Below are 12,872 nucleotides of genomic sequence, written 5' to 3'. Positions count from 1 at the left end.
CAGTGGGCTGCGAGTGGTGCAGCAGGGCCCTCCGAGGAGAGAGAACCAGCCCAGCGGAGACATGGGGGAGGACGCTCCCAGCAGAAGGCAGCAGGGGCGAGGCTGGCACATTCCAGAAACAGTGGAGGGCAGGGGGCAGAGGCTCCAGGGCCTGGGCCGGGCAGGCTGTGGCTGGAATCTGGGTTTATTCTGACTGGGGGGGTGATGGAGCTCGCGGGAGCGGGGCTGGAGGTGGTTGGACTCAGTGTGCACTTGGAGAAGGAGGGAGGGAAGCTGGGGAGCTGAGCGGCTGGGATGAGATCGGGGAGGGCCCCAGGTTCCTAAGTGCGGGCATACTCGATAGGCAGTGGGGTCCACAGCCATGACCAGGTGAAGATCAATCTGGCAGCAGCGGGAAGAAAACCAGTGTGATAAATCATTTGCTGAGTAATGAGGGTCTAAACTGGGCAGTGGCCAAGAGCACAGAGAAGAAATAGACACTAGAGAGGTTCAGGGGACAAAGCCACGAGGCCAGCACCTAAGTGAGTATATCAAGAAGACGGGTCGGAAATGGCTTGGAGGCCTCAGGCTTAGGGCCGGGAAGGCAGCCGTGTTTGTCAGCTGCAGGAGGGCGGCAAGAGGCATCCAGCAGTAGAACTGAGAAGTCAGGAGCCAGCAGCTTTAGAGGAGGAGCCGGTGTTTCAGTGTGGCCCCACTGAGGTCAGCGTCCTGGCCAGAGAGTCTAGGGGGGTTGTCAGCAGACCGGCCCTCTGTGAGCCTGGGTGGGAGGGCGAGTGTGAGGTTTAAGAGCCGTGTGCATGTGAGTGAGTGTTGCAGCTTAAGGAGAAGGTGACATTACCAAGAAAAATCAGAAGCAGAAGGGGCACGAGAGCTGCCCACTTTTGGACGAGAGAGAGGGGAGGCAGAACTGTCCAAGGGGTCGGGAAAGAATCACACAAGAGCCGCCTCGGATGCCCGCTCCCTTCTCGGCCTCTGTCTTAGTGTCTTTATTCCAAGTTAGGCATGTAACAGGAGTCCAGTAACCGTGCTTTGGGTGAATGAATATATGCACAGCCGCAGATGGGGTATCATCAGATGCTACAGAGCGACAGGTCAAAGATGAGGATGGAGAAATGGTCACTGGATGTGGTGACCAGGAGGTTGTCTGTCACTGGTGATGGTCCATCGAGCAGCGGCAGGATTCTGGGGGAAGAATCCAGGTTTCAAATCACTAAAGATGGATATTCTTCACTTCTGTGCTGTTCATGGTCCATCCCTCCCCCTCCTTCAGAACATAGTTCTGAGCACTAATGCTTTTCTAGTCTTTTTGCATGTTTCACAGGAACTGTCTCTACCGAAAGAACTTGTGCTTTTCCTGCCAGGTCCCTACCATCCTGAGCCTTTGATTAATTACGCTCCAGACAGTGTCCTCCCCTTGGTGTCACACACACTCTGACTTCAGCAGAGCAGGGCTCTGACCAACAGATGCTGAGTAGGAACTGCTTTGGAAGCTCAGAAATGGGTAGCGGGAATTCCTAGTGTATGTAGAAAAGTGACTGCCAGGGATCACTAGGATAACATGGGAAGATTCAAGAGTTTATTGTTTGGAGTTTCCTTTAATTTTGTCTTCTTGTCCTCTGGAACACCAAGCCTCATAAATACAGTCATTAAATCTCCTCTAATGTTCAGTATTTTGGGGGAAAAAAAAAAATCCCAGCCCCTTCCAAGAATATCGTATGTTGCTGGCACTACTGTGTAGCAAAGGGAGAAAATGCCACTGCTGGCAGATTAGTTTGGCTCTTGCCCCTTGGTTCTCAGATTTGCTGCTGTTCAGACACAGACCTCCCTGTGTGCTTTCCCTTTAAATGCATCTTGGCATCTAATACCAGGCAGAGAGCAGAGCACACAAAACTGTCCCAGCCCCTGGGTGTCCCAAAGAGTTAATTTACAGGGTGACCCTGCAAGCATCCCTGTTTGCACCTGACCTGAGAAGCCCACTGGGACAGACCATGACCTGCTGCAGGTGGGGCTGCTTAACATCACGGGAGAGCCCACCTGCACATGGGCCTTTGCGCACAGCTCTCGTGCATCACCCCCAAGAGGGACAGAGGGAAGATGCAGTCCTACCTATCAATACCTTCTCCTTCCCCTTTGCCTTTTTTGGAGGGGCAGGGATTCTGTGGCAGAAAAGGGATAGAGAACAATTACCTGTTGAGCCCTGCTCTGCTCAAACGGAGAGAGGGGAGGGGGCTTGTCCCCCAGCCCCTTAGAAGGAAGATGGCCTGTGAACAGTCTCCATCCGTCCTGACAGGGCCAACCTCTCACCAGGGCCTGAGTGGTGAGCCTGGGTTTCTTGAACCAGAGGAGAGGTAATTTTTACAACAACTCTCTGAGATTGAGGTTAATATTCTCATTTTTAGAATGGGGAAACGGCTGAGGCTCATGTCCAAATCTGTAACGATCCTCAGGACACACATGGTGAACCTCAACTTTGAGCACAACGCTGACGGAAGAGAAGCTGACTACCCACCTGCCGGGTAACTTAGCCCTAGTCCAGAAGCCAGTTAGCTACAATCTTAAGTCATGTCTAAGGACACTTTTGTTCCGAGAGGTGAAATTTTAACAAAAGAAACTAGTTTTTAAAATCAAAACAAAATGCTGGGTAAGGAAAGAGGAGAAAATAGCAGAGAAGTTTCCCCCTGTATCCAGCCTTTGACAGTTTAACACATAAGACGATGTGAATCCTGCAAACAAGGCTTTTGAAGGCTTCAGCTCTGGGTCTCTGTTTCCTGGGTGGAGACCTGTGAGTAGGAAGTTCTGAACAGCCCTTAAACCAGCGTTCAGGTGATCTGTAAGGCCCTCGTTTGAAGGCATTTTGGGTTTTATAACTAGACATTCTGTCATGAGGGAGCTTCCCATAGATTGTTTACTTGACCTGAGCACTATTGAGGGCCCCAGTTCCTGGGAGCAGAGGGGAGTCAGCACTGTCCTCCGCATCCCTCCAGGATACCTCAGCCCAGAACTGCTTTGGCTCAGGGGTAACAGAGCTCCCAGTGGGAGCTCCATGCATGGGGCCTTTCCAGAGGGAGAAAGGACACTTCTTCACAGGGCTGGAGTCTCACAGCCGTGGCCATCTCCAGGAAGGTCTCTCTCTGAGTTCCATACCTAACCCAGTGGTCTCCCAGTAAGCCCTAGGCCTGCAGCATAACCTGGGAATTCAGCGGAAACACAAATCCTTGGGCCCCACCCAGCAATGTGTGACCTACCCAGGCCTTCAGGTGATTGCAGTGTGCTGGAGTTTAATAAGTGCCACCCCAACGTGATCTGTGTTCCTGGGCCCAGGAGATTATCTGTCTGCCCTAGAAATTGACCACAGATGATCAAACCAGGAGGTGTTGTTCCCTTTAGCAAGTGCAGAGCAAGAATTGTGTGAAAGGGCGTACCATTTTGATAGACGAATTTTAGCCCTCAAGACCTATCACCCCAATGTAAAAATAAGCAGGTGGCTCATGTTTCGGAAAGGATCGTGCAGCACCTCCTGAGAGAAATAGATGCTGACAGTGGGCCCCTGGACTTACCTGTGAATAACCTGGACTCTAGGAAAAGAGGCCAGGGCTAGCTTCTTGAAGGCCCAGTGTGCCCAAGTGTCACAAGGCAGCAGCGCACTCCAGCAGTCCCACAGATATCAAGGCCTTGCTGGGCTCCTAACTGATGGTGACTTCATCCCCGAAAAAAAGGAAATCAATTCCAAACATTGCATGTACTTAAACTTTAGATCCCATGAGGTCTATCTCAGTGCCAGTTGGGGCCTTGCTACTGAGCAAGCGTGTACATGTTCTTTATATTATGTTTTAGGAGCGATGGTGAGAATCACAGTGAAGGGAGACAGTTGCCCCCCCTGACCTGCCTCTGCTTGTCTGGAGCAACATCCTGAGGACATCTAATGCTGGTCTGGCTGTGCAGGGGCTTTATAAGCACTCATTTAAGCTACTGCCCTTCCTCATTATCACTTTTCTCTTTCCCACCAAGATCCTTCTTTCAGGGGACTCTTTGGAGGGAAAGCGGTTTGCTCATCTAGGAAAGTGTGTGCTCTCCTACTAAGGGCCCTTCCTCCCAGTGAGTCCCTTGTCGCGCTGCTCCCTGAAGCACCTCCACGCCTGTCCTTCCTGCATTCAGGTGAATTCTTGGTCTGGCAGATTTCAAATGCAAACTGTGCCTCCTAGCCATGATCTCTTAGCCAGACAACAGGTAACCTTTTGAAATTCTAGCGTGAATTCTCCCCTCATATTTCCTTTCCCCAAAGGTAGTGTTTCTGGTGTTCTTTTAGCTTCTCTATTCTGAACGTTTCCAAATTCTCACAAAGCCAGCATACTTTGGGGAGAGGCCTTACCTTGTCCAGAAGGCCTCGCCAGGCTGAGGACAGTCAGGGGAGATATCCAGCCAGCCTGGAGCTGGGAGGCAGGAGGTGAGGGACTGTTCCTGGCCCTGCCAGTCACTTGCTGTGTGACCCCAGATTTGTCAGGTGTCATCGCTGGGCTTGGGGGAAGCTGTCTAGAACAAGTGGGTTGTTAACTTAGAGCATCTAGAAAACTGTTTTATCAGGAAACCCTGACTGAGGTATCGGATGGTAACTGCTCCAGCCAGAGACCCACTATTGCTGGGCAGGAGTGTGATTAAAAAAATAATAAAAAGCCAGTGAGAGAGAAGTCTAGAGCTGAGAGCACCTGGGAGATGGGGAAGCCACGTGGGGACAGGTCAGGGTGACACGAAAGCGGCCAAGGTACAGGGGCTGGCTCTATGGGTGTTGGCCCTGTGGCAGCACTAGAAACAGGCTGAGGACTGGGACATTGGGCTCTGGGACACGAGGAGACACGAAGGTGGACAGCACACACATGGCCACACAGATGTGGCCCCAGGGCATTTGCTGAGCATGCTGGTTGAGCAAAATTTCGGATCTTGTCTGCCTTGTATTCTTAGCTCCTGTAATTTTACATTAAGCATCTTCATAGCAATCAGCCAGCAGTCCAGATCGTGAACTTAGCCAGCTCCTGCCACATGATCCAAGTTCAAGGTACCCTGTGGCAGCCTCCAGGTCGCATTGGTGGTCTGCCCTGGCAAGGTGTGACAGTCAATGCCAGTTACCATCGGGTCTCCATGTGTCACTAAATCACCCGTACGTCCACTCTCTCCTTTTGCTCATTGCCTGGCCTCTGGCTGCTAAAGCCCCTGATCTTGCCCTTTACCTGTTTTTATACTAACTTTGAACACGTTTGAGCTTCTTTTTTTTTTTAAATGCCGCCCTTTTTCAGTTTTCATAATGGTCATTTGGGGACCACATTTGCTCTGCACTTAGCATATCTTCAAGTCTTCACTGAAATATATTCAGTGATGCTATCAATTTTGTACACACGATAGTAATTTCTCATTAATTCTTTCCCAAAGAAACAAAAGGATCCAAGGGTGAGACTTCAGGACCGTTGACTATGAAGAACACTCACTTGCTCTTCGTGTAGCGTTCCACGGTGCCAGGGTTCTCCAAGTGTGGTCCCGGCCAGCAACAGCAGCATCACCTGGGAACTTCATAGAAATACAGATTCTCAGGCCCACCCAGCCCTGCTGGATCAGAAACTCTAGGGATGGATCCCGCATCAGTGTTTTCACAGCCCTCCTGGTGAGGCGGATGCACGTTTATGTTGAAGAAGCACTGCCTTTATGAAACAGAGGGTTCAGTTGGTGAGCCATGGGGCCAAGCCTTTGCCTCCAGGAGGTCTGCTGTTCAGCCGGCTCTGCCCCGTGCCCTGCCCCGGTTGGAGTGGGGTGTAAGGAGGGAGGAAAGAGCGCAATCACCTTGGCCTGGGTTATCTGGCTGTAGAACCCTTCACAGCTTGAGGCACCAGTACCTAGTGCAGGGTACAGGGCAGTGGGGAAGACCCAGTTCTTGTTCTGGAATTCTTCACTTTAGGGGAGAAATGTGGAGAGGCATTTTAGCAATTTAGCTAGCAAATAATTAAACACACCAGTGTTTACCATAACATAAACTTAGGTATGTTATTTTGCAGACCACAAAAGTCTCGTGCATTTTCTTTTTCTAAGGAAAAACAGGACTTCACAACCTTTTCCCACTTTTTATGAACTGATGTGGGCTGTGCTGCCCGGAGCCACCCAGGGTCAGGGCGACCCTCCTCTGCCCTCAGACAGGCCTCGTTGAAAAAAATCTGAGCAGCAGGGTATCTTCTTGGGCTAAATCCCCCTAACTGAGAACTAGGGTGCTCATTCCCAGCCATGCCTGAGTGAGCTCTGGGCTTCCCGACCTCAGCAGAAAAGTCACTGTGGTCTCTGCTGTGTCTTCTGAGACTGTTGGCTGTTCCAACTGAGACAGAGCCAAGGACCCACGCAGCTCCTAGGGGATCATGGATTGTGTGAAATTATGGCCACAACAGAAGGTGTGGGAGCCGGCTTCCCTCCCTCCCCTCAGCCCCGCCTCAGGCAGCTCTGGGAGGGGCCGGCTCAGGCCTCTGTGTGAGTTCCAGGCACTTGGGCCTTCGCAGGCCCCTCCTCCATAACAGATACTAAAACCTGTATTTGATGATTCTGTGGGTGTTAAAGACAGATGTAATACTAGCTGGATCGTATTCTTTTTTCTCTTCTGATTTTAAAATAAAATATTTGCTTGGGCCTCTGGAAGTATCATGGGCCCCCATGCGCCAGCCTGCTGGGCCTCATGGAGAAGTCAGCCCTGCAGGGTGTGTCTCTGAGTCCTATACCCAGAATAACCCAACGCTCTGCTTATTTAGAAAATCGGCTGTGATGGAATCATTGGGTCTGCGGCCAAAGAAGACCGGTGTGGGGTCTGCAGCGGGGACGGCAAGACCTGCCGCGTGGTGAAGGGTGACTTCAGCCACTCTCGGGGCACAGGTGAGCTCAGGGCCCGAGGAAAGGTGACCTGGGCCACGCCTGGTGGACGGGTGAGTGTGGGCCCCAAGGTGTTGCTGCAGCTACTGGACATCCTACAAGTGTGGTATATTTTATTGCCCCAAAGCCAATCTTATTGTATATTATGTTGCCCCAAAGCCAACGATCACGTGCCTTCCCTGCATCTCACATTTAAGGAGTAGTTAATAGTAGATAGGGCACCCAGCACCACAGTCTTAGGATTTCTGAAAGGCAGAGAAGGACATTTTAGCCAGAATGACATCTTTAGGTTCCTAGACACGAACAATCTGCCTGTGGCCCTCTGGGTTCAGCCCCGAAGTCCATTCTCACACAGTAGCTGCCCTGCCCCACCAGCCCCGCCCCTCAGCATGTGCCAGCCCGTCGTCTGTCCGGCACACAGAGACGGTGATGAAGACACTTTGCCACATCGTTTTTACCTATGGATGGAAAAGGTTTTCTCTGTTTCTGAGTTTTCCATCAGTAAGAGTAGAATAGCGTTTACACACATCCCTAAAACGTGCGTGAAGTCTCATGTTCCGGGACGTAAGCGATGCATCCACCGGCTGAGGCTACAGAGTCACTGCATCTCCCGTGTCCCAGATGCAGACCTCCTCCAACTCTGGGTGTGGAGAGGTCGGTGGGGTTCAGCTGATGGGCCTCACAGTCTTTCCACTGGAACCATCCTCACAGCTGTGGGCTGCTTCTCCCAGAGGTGGGAGAGCATTTCTGATTTCCTGTCCTGGTGGCCACCAGCTTATGATGTCCAGGGAAGTACCTGCTTGATACTCAATGAGAGGAGCGTGAGGCAGGCAAGTCACGCGGAGGGTGAGTGTCCCCTCACCCGACGTCACCAAGAGTGACATCACCAAGATAACTTCTTGAGTGGAGCTGAGCTGAAAAGCTTCTGTTCTAATTCCCACAACGGCTTTGGAGAAAAGTGTTTCAGTCCAGTTCCACCCAACAAGGGGATAGAATCACAGTTGCTCCTCCCTGTCCCACAGAGTGGGCCTCTAGGAGAGACAGAGAGGAGAAGTCTGTGCACGTCCCCCTTTTCTCTATTTGGACAGAAGACCTGGTCTGGAGGAACCATTCCTTCTAGATACTTCGTGCAAAGGGCGGCCTATTGCACAGATGCTTTGCAGGATCCTGTGAAAGCAAAGCCAGGGGCAAATGCAAATACAAAATGACATTAAAATTACACTTCAGGCCCAGTAAGGGCTGGTTTCAGGACTTAAAGATAAGTGCCCAGGCTGTGGAACAGGAAGCTTGAGTGAGAACCTGTGCCTGCTGCCCGGCTCCCGAGGAAAGCTAAAGGAGCTGATGTTGGAACAAGTCAGTGTGGCGGAGGTGCCCTCCAAAGCTGCATCATCCAGGACAGTAGCCACAGGCCATTGGCATTGATTCAAATTTTAAATATAATTAGTTAAAATTAAACAAACTTAAAACTTCAGCCGTCAGTCCCACTAGTAACATTTCGAGTGCCCCGTTGCCACATGTGACTGGGGGTCCCGTGTTGGATGGTGCAGAGAGAGAACTCTTCCTTACAGAAAGTTCTCGTGGAGAGCACTGCTCTGAACCTTTGGTAACGTCTGCTCTTTGTTTTGTCCGATGCTACTTTCTCTATATGGACCCTAGCTCCAGTTTGCCATGAGACTGACCTTGCCTGCTGCAACTGCGCAGCAAGGACAGTTATTAAGAACGAGACCTCAGCAGCTGGCAAGTGTTTACTATTGATTTTTTTTAAAAAGCAGCATTAGAACCTTTTATGTAAACTGAATGCTGTGCTGAGCTCCGATAAACTGGACTGACTACAATTGCTCCATTCTGTGGAAGGCAGGTCAAGCACAGCCGTGCCCACTTCTGCCCCCTGGGCAATTCTGTAGAGCATTAAGGAAGGTTCCACCATACACCCTTGTAAACTTCCACTGTATGCCACATAGCAGACAACTTCGAGAGAACCCAGATCAGGGCAAAAGCATTCCCCCAGTGTCTAATCCATTTGTTGGCCTTTGATCTTGGCATGAACACATCCATTCCTCCAATCACAGCAATGTCCTTTTCCTCTGCTCTCTCCCTTCTCCATCCCACCCTATTCCTGGCCCCAACCATACACAGAAGGGAGATGGGCGTGAATGTGCAGGCTTCCTCCTGGGGAGATCAGGCCTCTGGGGCTGTGGCAGCCAGTCCCCCATAGAATGGCAGGTGCTGGAATCCTCCAGGGGGTAGTGGTCCCCACCCTGACATGTGGCTTAGTGTTCCTTCACAAAAGCCTTAGCAAACCTTCAGAGAAAGATAAGCTCGGTTAGCTTCACCCACCTGTAAAAGTTCTGTCCTTCTGAAGAGTTGCAAAATGTCACACCTTCATTTTGAAGTCTAAAGCTGCTTTCTCCAAATCCTTGTGGTTGGGGTCTGTGAGCATAAGCTCATGTCAGTGTGGATGCTGTTTATTGAAGATGTCCGTGGAATGCTCGCTCACACGCAGATGAATCACTAGCTAACAAATTTCATCAAACACTAACCTGTAACCCAGGTCTGGCATTCTGGAATGCATGTACGAGAGATACTGCTCATGGTCACCCAGGTGGCCATTCACCCAGTAAACATTCATTCAGCACTGCTGTATTTTAAGAGCAAGGTGTTGCAGAAATAAAAGTTAACTGTCACTGAGTTGGTCACAGTCAAGGGAGGTGCTCAGTGGGGGTGCTGTGGGACCCCAAGTTCTGGCGGGGCTCCTCGCCCAGCCCTGTGGGCAGATGACAGTGGCCCCCAAGCCCTAAAGGACAAGTAGGAATTAACTGACAGTGGAGGTGGGGGTAGGACATTTCAGGCTGAAGGAAAAACCCAGCTTAGAAACGGTATAAAGCGCCCGGGTCATGTAACATCTAGGTGACTCCAAGTGCAGCCGGATGGATTCGGAATCCTGTCAGTTTAGATAGGAAGGTAACTTTCATCTCTGCCCAGCTCGAAAGACTAGGAAGAGGAGGAATGCCTTATCACCCTGAGGGTGAATATCAAAGAAAATACCATACCAGAAAGATAAAGAGGAATCAAATGCAGGATTTGTGCCCAATTATATATGTGCCCTGACCCTTGCCTGAACTCTTCTGGGTCCTTAACCCAAGTACTTGAGCTGAGGACCCAGAGCAGACCCACACAGGGACAGTATCCACGCCCCCAGGGTGTCCTTGAGAGCTCCCAGTGTAGCATCCTGAGTGAGGTTGTTTATTGCCCTCTGGCCTGTTGCCTCCCGACTTTGAACAGATGAGGTCCTGGGCCACTCATCTCTAGGAGGAATCAACTTGAATTGGCTATCATATTACTTTTCTGATGGATGGGCTTCAAAATGCCCAAGCCTTTGGCTGAGTTGAAACAGCTGGACTTTTTTTAATTTAGTAACTTGAAAGTTCTTGATATGATGCTTTTGTTTCATTAAGGTGTCATTTCCACATTATTCCATGCTGCTCCTTGACACTAGAAAGGTGACTGGTGTCCATGGACACCCAGTCCAGAACATAACTGGACTGAAGTCCCCACCGAGAACCGGCCATGATGCCCCATGGGCTCTGAATCCCTTTGCACTTTTTTCTCAAAGAGAACCTTCTCAAACAATCGATTCTTAAAAGGGAGAGTGACGTGATCTATCCCTATTGAATAGGGATAAATCCACATGTCACATTTGTTCAATAATTAGCTTTAGAACCTCTGCTTTGTGCCAAGTTCTGTGCTCCAGTCTCTAGGTATGGGGTGTGGAGGTTCCTTGGGGAAATTTACCACTGTGTGATGGTGACACAGGACTCTTCTCTGCACTGACTACCAACTACAGTATCAGTTCCTGCAATGTGCATGTAAACCAATTACAATGTATTTCTTTTTCTCAGTCAAGAATAACCTTTGCACCAAGGTGTCCACGTGTGTGATGGCAAAGGCTGTTCCCAGGTGTTTCTCATGTAAGATGTTTGGTTATTCTGTGCAGAACTAGTGGTGACATGCCTGGTGTGGGGCTTTTACCTCACTTACGTGCCTGAATGTTTGCCGAGTAGAGTCAGTGGGAGTGAGTCATGCATGAAGCCACGGATAAACACTGAGGCCATTTATCGCTCATGTGTAATTGATGTTTAAGACTGATTACCAAAAAGAAAAAATATAGAATAAAACCAATTTTAAGGCTGTGAAAGATAAAGAGTCATGGGATTAAGAGCCATACAAAAACGCATGTTAGTGTGCCAGGGATACATCTTCTTTCTCCTCAACCCCACCTGGCACTTCGGCAGAAAATGCTAAGATATGCCAGAGAATTTAGCCACAGATGGTGCTTTCTTCCATAAGGAAGTTTCCATATTACAGGGTTGGGCTTCCCAAAGGGCAGAGGGCACTTGGTAAGACTCCTGGTCTTTGTGCTGGAGATAAAAACCATGGCCTTGCTTTGGCCCACCTGTGCTGACCTCACATTCTGAGAACTGAACCAGAATATTAGTCTAGACTCCTGGGCTTCCCAAATCCTTTTCCACTGGAACCAGAACAACCTTTAGGGCTAAACATAAAGACAGTAATACTCTCATAAACAACTTTCGTAAAAAGAGAAAACTAGAAACTTATACAAATCCTCCCCAAGCATTTTTAAAGATTATTACCAGAAAAAAAAGAACTTTGATTTTTTTTTTGTATGTGTTTGATACGACCTTTTGAAAGTATCCCAGTCCTCATAGCCAGAATGTTACCTGTGTTCCATCATGGTACCTTACCAGCTCAACGATTTTCTTCCAAGGAAAGTTATTGCTACTGAACCTGAAACAAGGGAAAAATATGATCTAAATCATTTACTTGTGAAATTCAGACAAAAAGTATTTTGCAGGGAAATATAGCCTGATGATATTAATTTTTCAGAACATTTGAGGCAGGTTTAAGGTCAACAATACTTTGAAGTTCCTTCTGACTACTTGTCCATATGGCAAAAATTACGTGTTCTCCTAGAATAATGGCAACAGTATTGACTTTTATCCTTGGCTTCCTCATGACCCCAAATCGTGTCCCTCTAACTGGATTTCTCCTGCTTGATGGCAGAGACTAGAATGGAAAACCATTCCAAAGATAGTCTTACTATCTTACCTAAAGTATGACTCTTATCTTGTGAATTCTTAGAGTAAATCCCCCCTTTAATTATATTTCATGCCCAGTCAACATGGTGATGTCTGGCATCTGCATAGGGGGACATCTGGTATGAGGGATGACAAGGTGCTTTGGGACTTGGTGATAGGACTCTTTCCCTTGCTGGTCACTCTTCACAACAACCTCAGGGTGGGCTCTGAGCTCTGGGTAAGGTAGGGGCCATCAGAAAGAGGACAGTGAGTGAGAGATGGTTTCTTTGGTTTGAGGACAGAGGCCCCGCATTTCATTGCAGGGATATTCTCTTTCATTACTTCCCTCCATATCTTGAGCAGAGAGGCTCTTATCTTAGAAAGAAAGGTTAGCAGAGCCCAGGCACAGCAATGACCTGACCCATTATTCAGGGTTCACCTGAGGATGTGCCGTACCTGAGTTGTGTGTCTACCCTGAGCTGTTTCCTGTTCATCTGCCTCTGCCCCAGAGGGCAGATGAGAAAGGAGAGGAAACAGGTGCCTTTTCAGTGTTGCTACTTGTGCCAAATTTAAGCTTGAAAATAGGCATGGTGAGCGTGCACTGGTTGCAGATGCCCCTTGCTGTGGAATATGGAAAATTAACTAATTTGGACCCTGGCGAATATGTCTGTTGCCTTAGATTCTGCAACCTGGTGATGCTAACACCAAGGTTTCTTAGTCACAAAATAGGAAAAGTCCTTGTAACAGCAGTAGCTCTCAGAGAATAATTCAGTTCCCCAAGCAGATCCTGTTCCCAGGTCAGTTTTGTGCTTTAAGTGGAGATTCCTCCAAAAAAGGTTTTAATCACCACTGACCTTGGACAGTTTTGTCTTCGTTTTTGGTAAT

General features: G+C 49.2%; 1 protein-coding gene across 10 annotated transcripts in view; it reads left to right on the top strand.

The window, feature by feature from the left end:
• ADAMTS17 (ADAM metallopeptidase with thrombospondin type 1 motif 17) overlaps positions 1–12,872 on the top strand; it is a 372,624-nt gene that overhangs the window by 258,273 nt on the left and 101,479 nt on the right. For all 10 annotated transcript variants that reach the window (XR_009007372.1, XR_009007376.1, XR_009007375.1 and 7 more), the window contains one exon: positions 6,774–6,894. Coding sequence is in view for 3 of the 10 variants with exons in the window: in XM_057542046.1 (XP_057398029.1) it covers positions 6,774–6,894 (121 nt within the window). In the remaining 7 variants the exon portion in view is untranslated. The remainder of the gene's footprint in view (positions 1–6,773; positions 6,895–12,872) is intronic.

This window comes from Balaenoptera acutorostrata, chromosome 3 (genome assembly GCF_949987535.1).
Source record: "Balaenoptera acutorostrata chromosome 3, mBalAcu1.1, whole genome shotgun sequence".
In the NCBI taxonomy this organism is placed as follows: Eukaryota; Metazoa; Chordata; class Mammalia; order Artiodactyla; family Balaenopteridae; genus Balaenoptera; species Balaenoptera acutorostrata.
The sequence above is the reverse complement of the archived record's forward strand: the minus strand, read 5'-3'. Positions and strand labels throughout refer to the sequence as shown.